This window comes from Prosopis cineraria, unplaced genomic scaffold (genome assembly GCF_029017545.1).
Source record: "Prosopis cineraria cultivar Desert tree isolate PC_DT_omini unplaced genomic scaffold, ASM2901754v1 PC2, whole genome shotgun sequence".
Classification (NCBI taxonomy): domain Eukaryota; kingdom Viridiplantae; phylum Streptophyta; class Magnoliopsida; order Fabales; family Fabaceae; genus Prosopis; species Prosopis cineraria.
The window spans coordinates 36,911,532-36,933,213 of NW_026555333.1; the positions used below are offsets into that span (position 1 = coordinate 36,911,532).

General features: G+C 29.6%; 1 protein-coding gene and 2 non-coding genes across 3 annotated transcripts; 1 reads left to right on the forward strand and 2 right to left on the reverse strand.

The window, feature by feature from the left end:
- Nucleotides 1-5,741: 5,741 nt before the first annotated feature.
- On the forward strand, nt 5,742-5,813 carry TRNAE-UUC (transfer RNA glutamic acid (anticodon UUC)). The gene has a single exon. It is a non-coding gene; the product is annotated as a tRNA-Glu (tRNA).
- A 1,090-nt stretch (nt 5,814-6,903) lies between these two features.
- TRNAE-CUC (transfer RNA glutamic acid (anticodon CUC)) lies at nt 6,904-6,976 on the reverse strand. The gene has a single exon. It is a non-coding gene; the product is annotated as a tRNA-Glu (tRNA).
- A 7,662-nt stretch (nt 6,977-14,638) lies between these two features.
- LOC129302732 (uncharacterized) lies at nt 14,639-21,450 on the reverse strand. The gene is made up of 3 exons (XM_054941624.1): nt 21,435-21,450; nt 19,386-19,861; nt 14,639-14,728 (listed from the first exon to the last, which is right to left on the reverse strand). The coding sequence occupies exons 1-3, from the start codon at nt 21,448-21,450 to the stop codon at nt 14,639-14,641; spliced, it is 582 nt and encodes a 193-aa protein (XP_054797599.1).
- Nucleotides 21,451-21,682: the final 232 nt, after the last annotated feature.

The window sequence follows — 21,682 nt, forward strand, 5'->3', positions numbered from 1 at the left end:
AGAGCAAAATGAAAAATAATAGAAGAATATACTTCTTGTCTTATTCTATCTCATAATACAAATGACATGTCCTATTCAAATATTATCAAAACTTTTCTCAAATATCGTTCTTTCTCTCATTGAAGTGATCTACTGATTTATATCCAAAAGAAAAAAAAGAGTGATATAGTGATCTATCGAAATCAGAAACTGATAGACCTCATCTTTTGCCACATTTATTATATTTTTTCTATATTAAAAGACAAAATTATGCCACCAAATATTAGATTGCGATAACTCCTTGATATAGACTCTACATTGCAAATTGGATTCCTTCTACATTGCAAATTGGATTCCTTCAATCATTTTTTATATTTTTGGCCAAAAAAATATTTTTATATTATTTGTATATATTTCTTTTTTATTTCCATATTTTACTGAAAACTGAGATGAAAATCATAGGAAGCATATTATAGGGATAATAAAACTTTTAGTCCCTCAAAATTTATCTCAGGTATCAATTTTATCATTTAAATTTAATTTTTATTATCAATTTGGTCCCTTATATTTTTTTAAAAAAATTATCATGTTAATTGTGAACACTGTATTTTGTCTGGATATTTTTTAAATTTTATAAAAATAATAATAAATAATCCAAAAAAATATAAAAATACAAAAATAAAATTTAATCCTTTTTAGGATTATATTTTCAAAATAAAAAAACACTTTAATTAATAAGGTTTAATATTATAATCTGTTAATTAGAATTTTATTTCTTTAGCTCATTAAAATAACTAAAAATATAATAAATATAAGAAAAATGAAAATTCAATCCTTTAAGGATTATTTTTTAAAAAAAAAACAACTAAAAAATTGTGATTAAATATATATATATATATATATGTATGTATGTATGTATATGCATACATATACGTACGTGTGTGTGTGTGTGTGTGAAATCCAGCATTTAACCATCAGTTATGGTCCTTTAGTACAGAACACCAGACGAGCAGAAAGGAAGCTTCACAGAACAGCATGCACACATAAAGATAGCACATGAAATGCAGAAAAAGAAGCAGAAGCACAGATGCATGCAAGCACACACGTAGAAACACAGAGAAACAGAGACGACGCATGCAACAGAAGAAAAGAAGCTACCAAAAACAGCAGCATGAAAACAGCACAGAAAAAGCAGACGCAGAGAACACGCAAATGAAAAAAAAAGTCACAGACAGCCACAGCACAGAAGAGAAATACAGGACATGAGCAGAAATACAGAAAGCAAAAAAAAACAGAGCAAAAACAGCCGAAACAAAACACGCAACCAGACGCAACAGCATGCATACACGAAACACATGCAGCAGACGAAAACACACGGAAAGCTTCACTTTGCAAAGGGAGAGATGCACGTGACAGAAAGGGACGAGAAACAGAGCATAGGGGGAGAGACTGAGTGCATAAAAAGAGGAGAGCCAGACAGATAAGAGGAGGAAACAGAGGAAAGAAAAAAAATGAGGAGAGAGAGAGGGGGGAAGGATTCTGAGAGAGACTGAAAAACTGAGAAAAAAATAGAGCAAAAGAAGGGAGATGAGAATGAACAAGGAAGAGCACGAGAACGAGAGAAATAGACCGAGTAAGAGCAGCTGGACAGTGATAAAAAGAGAGAGATAGAGACGCAGAAGAGAGTAGGAGGCGGCGGAACGTTTGAGCGAGAGAGAAGAGAAGGATAACGGTGACAGAGAAGAGAGAGACCAAAGGAGTTAAAAACACAGCATGAATGTGAGAGAAGAATAACAGAGATTGAGAAAGAGAGAGACTGAAGGGAGAAAGTATAACAAGGACTGAGAAAGAGAGTAGGAGGCAGTGGAGCGTTTGAGCGAGAGAGAAGAGGGAGTTTGAAGACTTGAAGAAAAGGAATAGACAAGAGAGAACTGAGAAGAGGGAGAACAAATGCATGGACAAAGACAGAGAGTAAGTAACACAGAGAAAAGTGATGAAGCCAGGGAGAAGGGCTGGACGCAATAGGATTCCGTCTTCTTCCACCTCACACATGAAATACGACACTGTGAGATCTAGAGTTGAGGCTCAAGAGGATGGTTGTGGATTAGCACCGATGGATTGGCTGCGTTTGCCACTAATTGCAAGTAAGAATTACTTCTAAGTCCTTGTTTTAAAAATATAAATTTTGCAGTGCTTTTTTTTAAAACCTTTGGCTTCATTGACATGTTGCTTTTGCCACATTTGCTATGCATTTCCTTTGAATTGTTATTCATTTATGAAACATTATGGTTTGCATCTTATTGTGACACAAATAGAGTGCAATCAACTATCATGAATTTCAAAACTTTCACAAAATTTTAGTGTGTTTGCTTAAAATTGAAATGAAGTTTTTCCATTGGTCTGCTGAATATCTCTACTACTGTTTAGTGCTATTACGCATATTTGGTATAGCTTAATGTGGTTCTATTAATATCAGAATTTGCGTTCACTCTTCACACCATCCTTTCAAAGTTCACCTTATGAGATTTTAAAAAACACCTCCACAGGCATTTTGAACGATCACATATTGTGAAAATCAATAAGATTTCGCAGGTATGAGATTTAATTTTGTGACAATAATAATGTGAGTTTCAAAGACTCATCATTAGAATTAATTTTCTTTCTTATAATAAATATTTAAGTCTCACATGAGATTTTAAAAATCTTTGTGGAGAATTAAATTAATTGTCTTATCGTGTAGGATAATAAATCCTCGCAGATATCATAATTCTCAAATTATATGAATTTTGTAAAAAAATAATAAACATTTTTTTATAATATTAATTAATTAAATTAATAAATTTAAATTATAATTATATTTACCAATTATGCCTTTTGGTCATATGAGATTTTTGAATGTCTATAGACCTCTAGAATAATCATCTTACCATGAAAGTCAATAAGACTTTGTAAGTATAGTGATTAAGATTATGTTTAAAAATGTAAATTGTATAATTACACATTAAAAATGTACTTAAAATATTTACATTATTTCACCCTTTTATCGTGAGAGATTTTGAAATATTCACAGATATTTAGAATAACTATATTATCATATAAGCTAATAAGGCTCTGCAGGTGTAGCAGTTAAATTTTCTAAGAAAATAATAAAACATGAAAAACAATTTTAAAACTTTTTTCTTTATTTCAACAAAAAAATTCAAAAATTGAGAAAATGATTGAAATTAAATCACTTTTTGCAATTTAAAACACACATACCAAAATTTTAGAAATTGTTTTATTTGCAAAATGGTAAATTATTTCTAATTAATTTCTCTTCAAAAATATTTTCACCAACAACTTATAAAGCCTGAACTACGTGGACTTTGATCCCCATCACAGGGTACGTAGGCCTCAGAGTCAGATTCTGAGTCAAGTTCTCTTCATAAATAAATAAACATTTTACACTTAATTCTTATTTTTTTTATCAAACACATGAATAAAAAAAAATAATTAAAATAATTTTAAAATCATATTTATATAGTACAACAAACTTCAGGTAACCGTTCTTATGAACGGATGTTGTGGGGTGCCTAACACCTTTCCCACACTCAATCTACTCCCAAACCTATTCTCTGATTTCGCAGACCATCCTTATCCACCTTTAAACGGTTTCTCGAGATTTTTCTCAAAATCTTGGTGGCAACTCCCATTTTTTCGATCTTCCTTCCGAAAGTCGGGACCTCCGCTCTCGCGCCATTCGCGTCACATTTTTGGGTGTGACATTAATCATTTAAGTTTTAAAACATAAATTGAGTCTTAAATAAATATAATGTGTAAAGTATATTGATAACTTTATACATACATACATATATATATATATATATATAGTTAAAAGAAAACAAATTAATCCTCAAATTAGTTTAATTTGTATCAATCTGATCCCTTATATTGCATTGTGTTCTTTTGTTTTTTTTATAATTTTTGTCTCCATTCTTTTCTTACCTAAATAATTACATTTCTTTTCATGGGTCTATATGGCTGACATTAATATTACTTTGGTCCTATTTATATGATAAAGAGTGAAAAAAAATTTTATCCTATTTATAAGGGATCAAGTTGGCTTTGCTCCACTGTAGCTCCTCTAACCTGGGGAAGAGATATGAACCATTCAAATTTAATATTTTAATTTTTAATTTTATTTTATATTAATTAAAATAAAATATTTATAAAAATTATGAAAAATTTTAATAAATCTAATCACCAATCTAGATAGTCTAGAATTGTATTACTAAAATAAAAATTTAATAATAAAATATGCTTATCATCAATCTCGACAATATTAATTTAATCTAAGCAGTCTAATTTAATATTAAATTTTTTTATAATTTTTATAAATTGATCATTCATATGCATCCTGGATAGTACAAATTTATTAAAATTTGAAAGAACAGTTTGATGTTACAAATAGAAAAATAAATTATGGTTTACACTGCACCTAGCAACATTGCTTTCCTATCTCGAGGTTCGCCCTCTGTCTCTGCAAATTACATGAAATTAAAGGAGTTGTGGGAAGAGTATTGTACTTTGGTAGTATTAGGTGGTCGAACAACAAAAGTTATTTCAGTTCTTGATGGGTCTAAATGAATCATATCAATTTGTGAAGAGTCTCATTGCACAGTAATACTGAATCATGTTAAAAGTGGCCAGTACTAGCTTATGTAGATGATCTAGTAATTACTGGAAATTCTAAGAAATGAATAAATAGTGAAACAAAATGCTATTTACACAATAAATTTCAAAGTAAAATCATTGGTTTTTACAGTGTTATCAGGTTTTGTTTTTAGTTGTTGTAGTTTTTACTTATTGCTTAGAGTCTCTATAATTTTAATAAGATTGCATGACATTTGTTTCTCAAGTCTTTAACAATGTTAAATTAAAGAGATTATAAAAAAAATGAAATATAAATATTAGAAACAAGTTAGTAAGAGATTATAGGAACTAATGATTTTGTTTTTCCAATTCAAAATAAAGGACCTAGGAGCACTGAGATATTTCCTTGGAATAGAAATAGTTAGATCAGAGGAAGGCTTAGTATTAAATCAGGAAAAATATACATTAGATTTGATTCATACAACGGGGTTTATTAGGTGCTACAAAACCTAGTAATGGACCTATGGGTCAAATTAATAGTAAGGCTGACAATATACAAACACAATGGACCAATGTATTTATATACCAACGTACAAGATTTAATCCAAGAAACTGATTCAACCCAAAACACACCTTTCTGAGGAGCCTGTTTCTGTTTAACCCATGTTACAAATATTCTTCACACTCCCCCGCAAGTTCAGTTAAGGGTTTTTTTTTTTTTTTAAATGGAGGCTTGATTTTCTTTTTAGGAAAAAAAAAAAAGAAGTAAAAGCACACCTTTGATTCTCTAATTTTATGCAAGTTTTTTGTCTCAAATTAAGATTCTTTGTACCAATCATTATTAATTTTTTTAAAAAATTTAAACTTAATATATTAACATTTGATAATGTTTAATCAATATTTAAAAAATTTATTTCAGCACTTTTTGTTATTGAAACTAAATGAGGGTAAAAGGACTGAAAACGTTTTTATAAAATTAAGAGACGAAAATAAATCTTAGATGAAGCTAAAAGAATAAAAAAAGATGTACTTTTGCAAAATATATATATATCTATCTTATCATTATTTGTATATTTAAAACATTCCTATCAATATTCTAATTATAAAAAGCGTACTCATTGAACATTCAGTCCGTTGTCGTCCAGCGGTTAGGATATCTGGCTTTCACCCAGGAGACCCGGGTTCGATTCCCGGCAACGGAAATGTGTTTTATATGGAAAGTGCATCGTAATTGTATTTATTTATTTTTAAATCAAGCACTTTTTTCTCGTAATTTAAACCTTTCTCACAGATTTATTCTAAAAATTATATCATATAGGAGAATTTTTTGTATTCCCTGTATATTTTGGAAATTAAATAATTTTTAATACTTTAAGGCACTAAACATCACATCTGTATTATTTAAATGGAAAATTTATTTATATCTGTATATTCGTCTTTTAATTCAAATACTTCATACTCCTTCCATTAAAAAAATATAATGTATTTTTAACTAAATTTCATCACTCAATAAAATAGTTATCTACTTTTCAACTAATCATATCTTTTCATATTTATCCCTATTAAATACCCTACAATACATATAAAGTTATTATCCATAGGGACAATTTTGAAAAAAATGCAATGATTATACTTTGAAAGACTAAAAATACTTTATATTTTTTAATATCTAACTCCTCAAAAAATACCTTATATTTTTAAATGGAGGGAGTATTTTATAATCTGAAATTACTCCAATGATCTAACCTTTTTCCTTTTTAAATAAATACATAAATTTATCCTACCAAGTTTTCATAAAGGAGACTTTTTATACTCTGTATGTTTATTGTTTATCAAATTAAATAATTTTCAATTTTAATTATTTTCAAAGTATGAAAGATAATTATTAATTAATTTACTGACGGAAACTAAACTATTTCCTTTAATCTATAAATAAATACTTTTATTTTATATGAATAAATAAATTTATTGAAGACAAAAAATTTTATCCTGCAATAATTCCAGTTTCCAAGTCATAACCCAAGTCCCAACCATGTTTTATTGCTTTCATTTTTTTCATCTTGTTGATTAGTGGGTGTAAAAAAATTTTTATCAATAAAATTGACTTTTTTTTGCCAAAAAAATAAAATAAAAGTCATACTCAAGTCCCAACCATGTTCTCCTTTTCTTTTATAATATATGCACTGACAGCGAAGTGATAAATTAAATGTTTTTTCTTTTTTTGGGTCCCATCCATTCAAGATGGTTTAATTAATTGATTAATTTAAACGGGGGAAAAAAAAGGTTCTTGCTTTCCGTTGCCGGGAATCGAACCCGGGTCTTTCGGGTGAGAGCCGAATATCCTAACCGACTAGACTACAACGGAGTTTTTGAGAAGTTTTACAACAATAACATTATAATGCTTAAAATGCGTTCTAAATATAAATATTAAAATGAAGAACTTTACATGGATAAAATCATTGAAGCTAAAAGAATTAAAAAATAATAATTAAAAGCTATCTAGATTTATCTGCAGAAATTGAGATTTTTTTGAAATTATTAAAAAAAGAAATATGATCTCCTTAAATAAAGTTGTCAAACTCACGAGTCTAGACATACTTGTAATAATGATGTAAAATTGAAGAGTTTACATCTAATAATAATTATTATTAAAACAAATAATGATTTTGAAAACAAAATATTTTAAGGATTAATTTTAATTACTTAAATATAATCTAAATTTTAATAATTATAAACAACACACACACACATAGAGTCGGGAAAATGGGCCGAGCCCGTCGAGCTAGCCCGTTTAAGCCTGTATAAGAGTAGGGCCGAGTATAAATAGGACTCCAAAATAATAAATCGGGCTTAAACGGGCTGGCTTGTTTAAGCCTGTTTAATCTAGGGCTTAAAAGGGCCGGCCCTGTAGGGCCGAGGGCTAGCCCGTTTAAGCCCACATATGTATTTTTTTTAATTAATTCTCATAATTTTTACTCTTTTTACATTTGAAAAAAAAATTAAACTAAATGTTACTCCATATCACATGTTAGCCCATATTTACTGAAGATGGAAGGTAAAAAAGAAGAAGGAAAAATAGCAATGAAGAATCACTGATCAAAAATTATATCAGTCAAGGATCACTTATTGTCAAAATTTGAGTAGATACTTGTGAATTCGAGTTAGCCTTTATCAATAAGTATTCATTTAGATTTTAATAACAACTCATTTTAAATTAACAATACTTCATTGTAGCTTGTTTTTCATTCAGGTTTTAACAATAATTGATTCTTAATTGATATAAATTTCATACAGAAATCCTTGGCTTCTATTTTCTAAAAAAAATACAACCTTAAATTCTCTAATTCATCTAGATCCACGATAATGATTCATTCAATTCAACATTTACTCTTTTAATTTTGATTGGGTGTTTGTCGGCTTAACCGATCTATTACTTATTGCATTGTTATTATTTTATTTGTGTTTTTAGTTCATTTAGATGTTATTTAGTTAGTTTTTTTATACCTTTCTTAATTGAGTATTATATTAGAATGAAGTAATTTTTTGTTTGATTAAAAAATTTTAAAAAATAAAAATAGCTAAAAGGGCCTAAAGCCCGCAGGGTCGGCCCTGAGCCCGTTATGTCAAGGGTCGGGTTTTGAAAATCAGGATCTTAAAGGGAACTCGGGCTTAAAAGGGCTGGCCTTTTTAAGCCCGAGCCCTTCAAGGGCCAGCCCTTTTTGCTAGCTCTACATGCATATATCATAATTCATAATTCTCAATATAAAATTAGCAATAAAGATCTTAAAAAAAATCATACAACCTAAATGGTCATAAAAAAATTCATTCAACCTAAACAATAATAAAGCATATTAATTTATAATTAACAAAGATACTCAAATCATCAAAGGTTATTTCCATCATCTTCAAATTCTCCATCAACATCATTATGATTATTACTATTGATATTTAAATAAATATTTAAGTCGACTCCAAAATGATTAACAAGCTTTACCACTAGTTCATGAGTAGAAATAGTAATATTCTTAAGGTTTCCAATGGATTGCAAAACCTCATCCTCCTCTACCATGTTCTAAGTATCTTCATTTATCCTCCATTCAATTATCCATTAATCGTCTAAATGAATATAATCAAAGTCATAGACATAAGATTTTTTATTCTTCTTGCTCCTTAATTTCAAGTTGCACATGACAAATGCTAAATTATTCATCTTTATTTGATGCAAGCGATTTCTTTTTTTGGTGTGAATCTGAATAATAAAAAAAAATTTCATCAATATTTTAATATTTAATATAACAACATAAATAATATTTTAAAATTTATAACCTACCATTTCAAAAGCACTCTAATGACATTCACATCCTGAAGAGTTGCGACATAAGTTAAGAATACGAATTGCAATTTTTTATGTTCAAGGCAACCATCCACATAAGAAATGACACTTGTGTAAAAAAATCTAACGATTTGTAAAAGAAGGGGGAAATGACAATTAAGGATCCCTTTAGGATATTATTTTCAATTAGAGACCATAACATTAATCTCAATTTGATGAATCATGTTAGTATTCATATTCTTCACTAAAGTTAGTGACTTCTTCAGTGATGCTTGTATTTTCATAAGCAGCCTTGAAACATTTCAAGAGTGAGCCTTATATTATGACAACATTTACACTTCAAAGTCTGAAATACTATAGAAAAATCTATTCCCAAGTGAGGTTCTATGTTTTCACTAGTTATAGTAGCAATATTCCCATGCTATGTTAGTGACTCCAACAGTTTTATGTAATAATAACATTTACACTTGCACATATTTAAACCTGAAATAAACATCAACATTATATTACACTGATTTAAATACATGTACACCATATTTGCAACCCTTTTTACATAGAAAATATCTCATCTACCTAAATGATACTTCTACAATCTTCTTTCGAAAAAACAATGTAAACTACAAGCTTATTTACATAACTTATCACCTCCACAAATTTAAAAAATATGGTATGGGTGTCTATATAAAAAGTCATTCAATAGCAAAATTTCACTGTAAATTTCAAGTCAGCTGCAATACTTTTAAATCCTATCATTGATGACACCATCTTCAACAGCTTTTTATGATTTATGCCTTCTCTAATCAATTTAGAAATTAATCTCCCACCTTCATAGGTCATCTTTTCTTATGAATCTTTTACAAAATGTCTTTCAACATGAAAATAACAAAATACTTATTTTGCTGAAGCACTTGCCATATGAGAAATAAACCTACAATAACTAGAAGTAACATACAAATTTATTACTTCACAACTATCCTTCCCGTAATCCCAACCATCACTACTAGAAAAATGTAAATTAGCGATGAAATTTAGTGATGGATTGTCTATTTCTCTCTAAAATACTAAATTAGTGAGGAAATTAGCGAGGGATGTTGATTTCGTAGCTTGATTTAAAATTAGTGAGAAAATTAGCGAGGGACTGTCAATCCTTCTCTAAAATAAGAGAATTGGTGAGGAAAATAGCAAGGGACTATCAATCCCTCTCTAAAATAAGAGAATTAGCGAGGAAAATAGAGAAGGACTATCAATCCCTCTCTAAAATAAGAGAATTAGCGAGAAAAATAGCGAGGGATTGCAAATCCCTCTCTAAAATAAGACAATTAGTGAGGAATTTAGTGAGGGATTCTATCTCTAACTAATTACTGTAAAAAAATTAACTTTTGACAATGACTTCTAATTATACATTTAATTATTTTCATTTAAAAATAATAATTAAATTTAAAAATTAACTAAAATATTTATAATAAAATTGTTCAATATTTTTTTTATTTTAAGTTGATTTTCAGTAATAAAATAATATTTTATTAAAAATATAATATAAAGAATAATTTAAATAAAATATAAATATTTTTAACATATTAATAATTGAAAATAAAATTTAATATGTATATGTGTGTATTTTTATAATATATTATTTAATATATTTATGTAGTTAAATAATATATATACATATTTAATTTCTCATATAATGATTGCATGTGCCTTTCAGTTCAACTGGCAAAGAAGGAAAGCATAAAGCTTGAAAGGTATGAGGTCAAGGGTTCAAACCTTGGCTTTGGCATAAACATGATGAATATATGATATGGTAAGGAGCAAGTAATATGGTGCAAGGTGGACAATGACGTGTTATGAGTCGTCGCACATGTAGTGGGTGATAGGGCGCGAAATGGTAATTGACATGGTGGTTGACAAAAATATAAAAATTCTTTCTTGCATGCATGGAAGAGGAGATGTAAAAGAAAGAGAAGAGAAAATTGCAAATTTTTCTTGCGTGCATGACCGAGGAGATGTAAAAGAAACAATGTATGTAATTATTTATTATCAAGAAAGGAGAAGATGATGACTCAAATGATGATCCACTCCATTAATTTTTTACCCACATTTTTTGAGTAGGAAACCACATGAGAGTAGATTTTTTGCTCCCAAAAACAAGAATAGAAAACATGACATAAGCGATTTTGCTATTACCTTTTAGTATTTAGGGAAAGGGCAATTTTGTAAAGTTAGATATGTTTTTTTATCCTCATGGTCCTTAATTGAAATTTTAAAATGTTATGGTCCCTAATTGAAATTAATGTCCTTAGGGAGTCCTTAATTGTCATTTTTCCTAAAAGAAATGGCACCTGAGTAAAAAAATCTAACTATTTGTTGATAAGCTTCTCCCCTTAAGTCTCTCTTGAACATTTAATTAATTGTTGATTGAGTGTTGCTCTCATCTTTACTATTACTTTTTGAACTTTTCAAGAAATTCATGATCCCTTTTTTCTTTTCTCAAGACTGAACTTGTGCTTGTGTATTTGGATCTTCAGCAATATCGACCCATTATTTTTTTTCTTTTAGATGCTGTACATTTGGCTTCATATATATGTTAACATCATTTTCCTAACATCTTCAGAAATACTAACATAAGGTTCAATATCTATTTCAGTGCCAGCTAAGTGATGTTTAAGTCTATAAATACCTTCACTGACAATCTTGCCACAATAGTTACACTTCACTTTTTTACCATTTCCATCAATATCCATTTCATATTTCCATCTTATGTCAAACCTATTACTAGGATAATTTTTCCTTCTAGAAATAACTTTTTTTCTGCTAGCTTTACTTGATGACATATTCAATTTATTATATTGACTACTAACCAAGTAGTCAACCAAAATTCTAAAATAAAAAACATGTTTAAAAAATTAGATATATAAAATGTGATATTTTATTTAAATATATTAATATATCATTTATATTTTGTAGCATCTAATTTTTGTAAAAGCCAAAGTAAAATTTTGAAAAAGTTAAATTAAAATTAAATTGATTTAAATATTTAATAGACTAGTTATGTGGCTTTGACATGCATAGGCTATGATAACTAGTAAAAGTTATTGTGCTTTTTCAAAGATTTAAAGATCTGAAATGCAAACCTTGAAAAATGGATGACGAAGGACTATTGAGTATCGTGTTGTATTATTGCGTGCTACCTTTACTCAAGTCTGCCACTTTTCTTCAATTAAAAAGCAACTTTTCCTCTCTTCTGCTTTCTCTATCCCCCTCTCTTTTGGTTATCTTTCTCCAACCCGCGATCAGGCACCGAGACGGAGTCTTGAAGATGTGAACAATGAAAGATGAATCAAGAAGGCACAAACAATATAGGACGGTCGGCGATTGTCTTTTAGGGCAAGTTATCATTTGTATTTTGTTTTTATTTACTGTTTGCTAGGCTCTTAGGCTATTTTTTCTCCGGTTAGATTTTAAGGCAGACTCCAACTCACCTAACTCTGCTTAAACTTGACGAGTTTATTGTTTTGTCACAAGTTGATAACAAGTTTATTTGAGTCAAGATTAGCACCGGGTTTATAATCGAGTTAACTCATTTTGCCATGCTTAAATGTTGACTCCATGAGTTTACTGAATTAACTCGACGAGTTCACAACCATGCTTTTAATTAGATCATTTTAGGTAAAAGAATCTAGCAGTAGGTGAGTAATAAAATTTTTTTCCAAATCAAAAGGTTTCCCAAAGTTTTATCTCAAGACCTTGTACTTAGAGAATCATTGTAGATTACAAGGTCTCAAAAAACATATTAATAATCATGCTTAAATCTATTTAAGCAACCAAACTCAAATTAATTTGTCAAAAATAACTTGTTCTGGTTCATGTGAACAGACCCACATACTTAATTTGTATCTTGTAAATTTGTTTATGATCAAGTGATATATCTTATTCGAGTCATGACCATATGCTAAATATGGGTAGTTTTTTATTGAGAATTCCAACGTGAATTTATCATGCCGTAAGAGATTTGTCCTTTTCGCTCAACTTAACCTTAGTTATTTGCAAGTGTTATATTTTACTATAGCTAAAACATATAGAATAGCACTTCCTTTATTCTTATATGAGTCACTTCTAACTACCTTATAAGAACTAAAAAGAGATATTTATATTATTGCTAATGTTTGAAAAATAAAGAAATTTCTTAATGTACCCTTATTAATTTCCTTATCTTTAAAAATACTTTGGGTTTGTTTGGTTTTGTTCCCATTTTTTTTTTGTTTGTAAAAACTATTTTGTAAACCAATTACAATTGTTTTTCAAAACAAAACAAAAAAAACTGTTTGATTATGTTAATTTGAAAATAATTTTAGAGTTAAAAATAGTTAATAATAGTGACCTATGATAATGGTTTACCATAATTGAAGGTAATTTACAATAATCAAATGGAGTGTATTTAAAAAAAAAAACAAAGAAACTGAAAATAGGTCTAACATGTTTCCCTTTTTATGTTTTTAAGAACCAAAAAATGAGAATAGTTTTAAAAATATGTAAGTTCAAAAAGCATATCTAAACAATTTTTTTTCATTTTTTACTTTTAAAAGCAGAAATCAAATTGGCTCTGAGACTAATTTTTTATTTCATCTGATTAAAAAAAAGGTTAATATTTCATTATTTCAGCTTTCTAATCCGTTAATGGGCTACAAAATTGGTTGGGCCAGCCCCTTCTTCTTTATTGGATTAAATTCATTAAACCGAACATTTTTCAGTACGTTTTTTAAACAAACCGTATATATCTTCAATCAAAATCTAAACCTAAAAAGTTAATATAACTAATAAATATAAAATATTCATTTTCTATTCATTATTAGAAAGAATACCAAAAGGTGTTTTATTCAATTACTTGAGAAAGTTAAATTATCTTATTTTAAGATAACGGCCCAATAACGGAATTTTGGATTAATCTAAGCAGATATCTATAGTACCCCTAAATTTCATAGGATACTGACAATGAAATTAAAAAAAAAAAAAACAAGAGATTATAAAAAGTGTGTAGCGCACAACTCTTACTTAATTTAACTGCCCTAAGAAAAAAAGTTAAGGATCATTTTTATTTTTAAATTATACATAAAATGTCACAAATATTTATAAATTTAATTATGAGTCAATTTTATCTTTTAATTTTAAAGATTTTTTTCATTATTACCCTAACATTTAAAACACTTAACAACCATAAATTATCAGTGGATTTTGCTTGTAAACACTGTATTTTGTCTGAATATTTTTTTAAATTTAATCAAAATAATAATAAATTTGACCAAAAAATATAAAAATACAATTTAATCCTTTTTAGGATTATATTTCAAAATATTTTTTTAATTAATAGGGTTTAATTTTATTTTAACCTAGATAATTTTTTGTTGGTTAAGATTTTATTTCTTTTAATTCATTAAAATAACTAAAAAAATATAAAAATACAAAAATAAAATTTAATCTTTTTTAGGATTATATTTTAAAAAAATAATAATATAAAATAATTAAAAATAGCTCACTTAAATCTTAAAAAAATTTAAATTATTTGAACCATTTAAAAATATTAAAAATTAATTTTTGAGAGTTAACTCTTTTAAGTTAGTTTTAAAAATTAGATTAAAAAAGGCATTAAAAAGACCAAAAAAAAGATAAATGTGGGCCGGATGAAACGCTGAATCATCAGGGTTTCATCACAGCCCTAAAGGGCTTTCCCGTAAAAAACGAAATACAGTAGACATAGAGTGGAGAAGACAAAAATGCAGAGGGAGTCTAGCAGAAAAAGCAGAAGGCAGAGCAGAAACTCCAGTCACGTGAAAAATACTTTCAGCCAGAGATGAGCAAAAGAGAAGCACAGACAAAAAGGCAGAGCAAAAATGAGAGAGAAAACAGACACACAAACACAGCACACTTTCGGCTAGAGAGCAAAAGAGAGCAGACTTGCGTGCGACTGAGAAGACTAGAGTAGATGCACACAGACAGACACTTTCGACGCGGGCAGAGAGAAGAGACATGCACGGTAAGAGGAAGAACAGGTATTTTGCTTCGATTAGGAAGACAGAAAATAGAAAAAAAGGGGAGAGACCGAGAGTCAATGGGGGATCGAGTATGGAAGAGAGAGAACCGAGAGAGCTAAAGAAAAAAGGGATCTAGACGAGAGAGGCAGAGTCAAAGAAGGCCGAATCTAGGTTTTAGTAGAGGACAAAAAATCTAGAGAAGGAAGAGGCAGAGGTCAATGAAGGTGAAAAAAAAAAGATATGGGAGATGGAAAGAGAAAGAGGAATCTGGGTTTTGATTTTCTGAGAAGGACCGAGAATAAGAGAGACGAGAAGGATTCGAGTTTGGAAGCACATGGAGCAATGAAGAACAACTAAGAGCTAGAGAAGAGTTGTGGAGCACTCAGAGGGAAGTGGCGAGCGGTTGAGCATTTGAAGAAGCTAGAATTGTGCACAAAATAAGAAAGAAAAGAAGAAAATCAATAAACAAGAGGAAGAGCTCAGTTTTGAATGGCGAGCAGGAAGACCTGGTTGCATCTTCATCTCACTATGTATTTCTTGTCTCAGGTATAAGTTTATCAACTAATGCTGCAGTTTATAGCCTTTGTATGGGATTCATAAATTCGAAAGCATGGTGATCTAAAACTCTTCTAAAGGATGCTTGTATGATGTTTGTAGCATGGCTAGCCTCTGTTAATGAGGAAGCTTGTGATAGATTTGATCATAACAATGGAAGAGTATGAAGGCATAATCAAATCTACACAAGCCCATATGATCATTTCTATATCAAAGCTCAGGGATAAAGATAGAACACGAAAGCATACTTGAATTAATCGCCATGTTTTGAGGGTGTGTTTTCTGGATTTGTTACCAGTAGGAACTCTATATGTTTTCAAGAAAGGGAATTGGAGAACGTTCCTTTTAACCGGCCAAACCAGTGACCACAATCCTTATTTATAGGGTTAATAGGTTTGCGATATTTATGATATGGCCTCTAAACAAATCATAAATATCACCTTAGTCTTTACACATTTATCTTATCACAATTATACCCCTAAGCCTTCAAACTTTAATCCAAATAGATCATTTTATTTAGACTTAATTAAATAATGGCCACACATTTTTAATATATACATGTGTGGCTCCATATGTTGGATTTTATTTCCTACAATCTCCCATTGGGCCACATACGTAAATCTTGATAAAAATGTGTTTATTCTTATGAGCTTAAAAAAATATGTGCCATTATATACACAGGGTATAAACAATCTGGTCCATTGACTAAATCAATATAGGATCAAAGAGGCTTTTGTCATAAGTACACAATGACTAGGCCTAGCAATGGTCACATCTACCAATACAATCAATGACATAGATCAATCATAGATGTGTAGCATGAAAAATTACATGTGATGTGACCTATACATGTCTATTTCCAACTGGTCATCCTAACTTTAGTGAAATCATTACTTCAACATGATGTAACAAAATGGAATACAATAACTTAATACTGCATAACTTCATTCTTGATCAGAAAATACACTTTAGCATAAAATAGTCTTGCATTGAACACTATATACTCCCACTATACTAAGATATCCTCAAATATAATAACACCCATATGAGCAACATGCTCTAAAAAGACCTCTAGTTTTAATCCTTTTGTAAAAGGATTTGCTAACATAGATTTTGACCTAATGTGTTCAATAGATATATGTCCATTATGTACTCTTTCTTTCACAACAAGGAATTCAATGTCTATGTGCTTTAACTTAGACGAGCTCTTATTGTTATTTGCATATTAAACTATAGTTTTATTATCATAATATAGCTTTAATGGTCTTTCTATGTTTGTTATAATGCACAGCCCAGTGACAAAATTTTGTAGCCAAATTGCATGATTAAATGCCTCAAAACAAGCTACATATTCTTTAAATGTGGAAGAAGTTATAAGTGTCTGTTTGGCACTTCTCTAAGAAACAGCTCCACTAGCCAATAGAAAAATGTAGCCTGAAGTGGACATGTTACTATCTTGGCATCTACTGAAGTCAAAATTAGAATGTGCTATGATCTTCAATTGATCTGATCGACGGTATATGAGCATGCAGTTCCTTGTTCTTTTCAAATAGCATATAACTCGTTTGGCTGCTTTCCAACGAATCTCTCATGGATTACTTAGATATCTACCTAACATGCCAACAATGTACACAATATCTGGACGTGTACAAACTTGGGCATACATCAGATTCCCTATAGCTGATGTATAGGGAAAGTTTTGTATGGCTTTAATTTTAACTTGAGTCTTAGGGTATTGATTGAGGCCTAAATTTATTACTTTTAGAAACAAGGGTATTACCTGGTCTGCAATTTTGCATGCCAAACCTGCTAAGGACTTTATTTATATTGTTCCTTTGTGATAAACCAAGAATACCTTGAGTATAGTCTTGATGTATCTTGATTCCCAATACAAAAGATGCTTTACCAAGATCTTTCATCTCAAAATTTCTTGATAGAAATTCCTTGGTTTCATTTAATAATCCTTTATCATTAGTGGCAAGCAATATGTCATCCACATATAAAACTAGGAATATGATATTACCCCCACTGAACTTTTAATACACGCAGTTATCAACAAGGTTTGCCTTAAAGCCAAATGAGATAATAACTTGATGAAATTTGTAGTACCACTGACGAGAAGCTTACTTAAGCCCATAGATGAATTTTCTTAATTTGTAAATTGTTTTCTTTGAGTCTCGTAACACAGTTTTCTGGTTGCACCATATAGATTGATTCATCAATGTCACTATTGAGAAACGCAACTTTGACATCCATTTGATAAAGCGCAAGGTCAAAATATGAAACTAAGGCCATGATTATCCTAATAGAATCTTTCAAAGAAACTGGAGAGAAAGTCTCTTTATAGTCAATCCCTTCCTTTTGAGTAAAGCCCTTTGCCACAAGATGAGCTTTATATCTCTCCACATTACCATGTGCATCGCATTTTCTTTTAAATATCCATTTGCAACCAATGGATTAAGCGCAGTGAGAGAGTTGGATACTTTATCATCTGTGCACTAGAGAGAGTTGGGGGTGGCAGGCGAAATAAAGCAAAAAAAAAAAAAAAAAAAAGAAAGAGAGGAAAAAGAGATGAGGAACCGTCCATCCACTGTGGCTTCCACCGCCCCAGGTTGAGGCCACCGTTCTCCCTCACTTTGTGGCCACTCATTCTCACTTCATTCCTCCCTTCCCATTATTTTTTCATTTTAGATACCAACCAGTTCGTGTTAAAACCAGGCCGATCATTTTTTTATATTATTCCTTCTTCGAATTTTATTATTTCCCACTTTTAAAACAAAGACAACTAAAACCGAGTCTTCTACATTTATATCAAGTTTCATCTTAGTTTCGATCAATAAAAGTCACTTGACTTGGTAAGCATTTAATTATAACCAACCCCCATGAAATTTGGCAAGCCCGCACTTGAGAGATCCAATTTTATTGACAATGTAAAATTTTTTTTGATAAATAGAGCCAAAAATTTAGACAAAATGTACTTATTCTGTCCGGGCTTGACAAAATCTAAATTTAATAAAAAAATTCATATAGTCAAAGCTTATGACCCAAATACTCTTAAACTTCAAATTTGTTTGGATAGTGCAAATACTCAAATTGTCATTTTTTCTCTATTTTTTCAGAAAAATCATTTTAATTTTAAAATTGATTATTTTTATTATTATAAAAAACATAAAATATAATTTTTAGAATACTTAAAAAATGCAGAAGACTCAACTTTAAAAAAATTGTGGGTATTAAAATTTAAAAATAATATTAAAATATATTTTAAATATTATTTTAAGTTATTCCATAGATTAAAAAGATAAAAATATCAATATTTTAAATTTTTAACAAAAATATCTATCATCATATACCCAAATATACAGTCTCATAGTATAAAATAAGCTAAAAATTAAAAAATTAATATTTAATATTTATTTTTTAAAAATGTAAATTACATCCAAATATTCAGGCCAAGCCCGAATTTAATTAGACTTGGCCTGAACATAAAAAAAACAATTAAGCTAGGCCTTAATATTTTTTTTAAACTTATTTAGAATCAACTTAAATTACAAGTCTTATTAGTGGATAATCTGTAAATATCTTTACAAACATTCTTTAAGTCTCTGGAACATTGTCTTAGCCGAGATGAGAGCCTTGGACCCAACTTACTTAAATTTTTGTCTATAAAAAAGTTTTAGTTTTATTATTTTATATTTTATATTGATCGCAAAATTAGCACTTTTAGTGCTATCATGTTTTAGTCTCTCCTCCTCTTGAACAAGATAGGAAATGAGCTCATTTAGAGTCCATTTCTCCTTCTGATAGTTATAACTGACTTTGAAATGACTGTAATGCATAGGGAGAGAGATTAAAACCAAATGCTCCAATAAGTCTTCAGATAGCAAAAGCTTGAGTTCCTTAAGCTTAGCAGCTATATGAGACATTTCCATAATATATTCTCTAATGTTTCCTTTTCCTTTATACTTCATGGAAATTAAGCATTGCAAAAGCATGCTTGTTTCCGCCTTATCACTTTTTGCAAAGCGTTTTTCAATTTTAGTGAGGAAATCTTTAGCATTGGTGAGCCCTTCAGACACTGCACCTCTAAAAGACTCCGGAATGGTGCGCTTAATGATCATTAGACTCATGCGATTTGAGCGATCCCACTTCTTAAAGTACCTCCTTTCATCAGAGGAACTTACATCTGTAAGAGGAGGTTGCTCAACCCTTAATGCAAGGTCTAGATCCATGCAACCCAACATAATTTGTATGGTGTCTTTCCATTCCTTAAAGTTTGTTCTACTCAATATAGGAACAGAATTCAAATTGGTGGATATTGATGAAACAATAGCTAAAAGAAAAGAATACAATACAATAAATTATACTCACGACAAAAAATTCAACTAACAAAAAATAAATTTAAATAATTAACACCTATGTCAAGATATTGATACAACATTAATATTAAGTCTTTGGACAATGATATTAATTGTAAGTGGTAATCTTGTTTCAATAATCAAATATTGACAATAATTACTGCCAAATAATAAATAATTTTTGCATTAAAATATTATTCACATGTAATATTTTATAATTGTCACACATTTATCATTGTATATGTGCATGCATAATTCGATCAAGCATCAATCTTCCTTTGGGTTAATTAAAATACTCACATGATATCATGCACACACTAAAATAATCTATTATATAAAAAAATATTTTCACAGGAGAGGTCACTTTAGTGACATTCATGTGTCAATATAATCATAAAAATAATAGATAAACTTTAGAGAGTTAAATTAAATAAAATGCCTTATGTAATTATTTGAATTTAATTATTAGATCTTAAAACAACATTATATATATAACAATTCTAATATAATCATCATAATGATATTTAGCCCAAATATTTTGGTTAGTGATCTCCATATATCTATTCAAATCACAAATGTAACCCAAAAAAAAAAAATCCTTATACATTTGATAGAAAGTTTGATTGAAAAGCAAAGTTGTGGGCCACCAACTCATATGCGTAATCATCAAGCAATTTTATCATGATTTTCAATCAAGATACTATTTATTAATTTATTTAATATGTGGGCCTCACTGTAAATAAATCTTCACATATAATAATAACATCATATATTGGAAAGGTCAAATCAAATTTCCCTTCCCTTAATCCATCTACACATTAAACCATTGTGGACCCTTAATATTTTAATATATTATTATAACTAAATCATCTTCATCGTTTTGGTTCTGGAAAAAAAAATCCTAGGCTTGTATTTTGTAGAGAGAATAAAAACAAAAAACAAAAGACACTGATCTGAAAAAAAAAACTCATACCCATAACCATCAACCTAGTAGTTTGAGTGAGAAAATTCCAGTCGGTGGTTTCTTCAGTCAATTAAGATCCCCACGTAGCAGCGAAAAGGGCAAATTTTTTTTATTTTTATTTTTATTTTTTTTGGAAAGAATTCCCCATCCAAATATGCTTCCTCCATGGGAACCAAGCTTTAAGGGTGGCCGACCGGAGCAATTATCGGCAGTTATCGAAAGTTACTGTCGGTAACTATCATCCATGATTGTTAATTGCCTCTGTAACCGCCGACTACAATACCTAAGTACAAACAAAATTGGGTTCTGAATCCTTATACAAACTTGTTTTGTTTTGTTTTTGTGGGTAAGTTTAAAAAAAAACTAGTACAGATGAAAACTTCGAAGGTGTGGAGGCGGGAAAGGAAAAAAAATCAACCAAATATATTTTCCAAAAGAATTGATTATAGAAAGAGGCTTTGATACCAAATGATAGATTTGATCATAATAGTGGAAGAGTATAAAGGCATAATCAAATCTATATAAGCTTATAAGATCATTTCTATATCAAAACTCAGGGTTAAAGATAAAACACGAAAGCGTACCTGAATCAATCGCCATGTTTTGAGGGTGTGTTTTTTGGATTTGTTACCGGTGGGAACTCTGTATGTTTCCAAGAAGGGGGACTGGTGAACTTTTCTTTTAACTGACCAAACCAGTGACCACAACCCTTATTTATAAAGTTAATAGGTTTGTAATATTTGTGATTTGGCCCATAAACAAATCATAAATATCACCTTAGTCTCTACACATTTTTCCCATCACAATTAAACCCCTAAGCCTTTAAACTTAA

Bases quoted from the DNA above. Each gene is read 5' to 3' on its own strand.
- LOC129302732 (XM_054941624.1), bottom strand. The intron at 14,729-19,385 runs GTTTTAATCTCT...TTTTTCTGCTAG, and splicing joins AAGACTTATTGGAGCATTTG to ACTCCCTCTGCATTTTTGTC.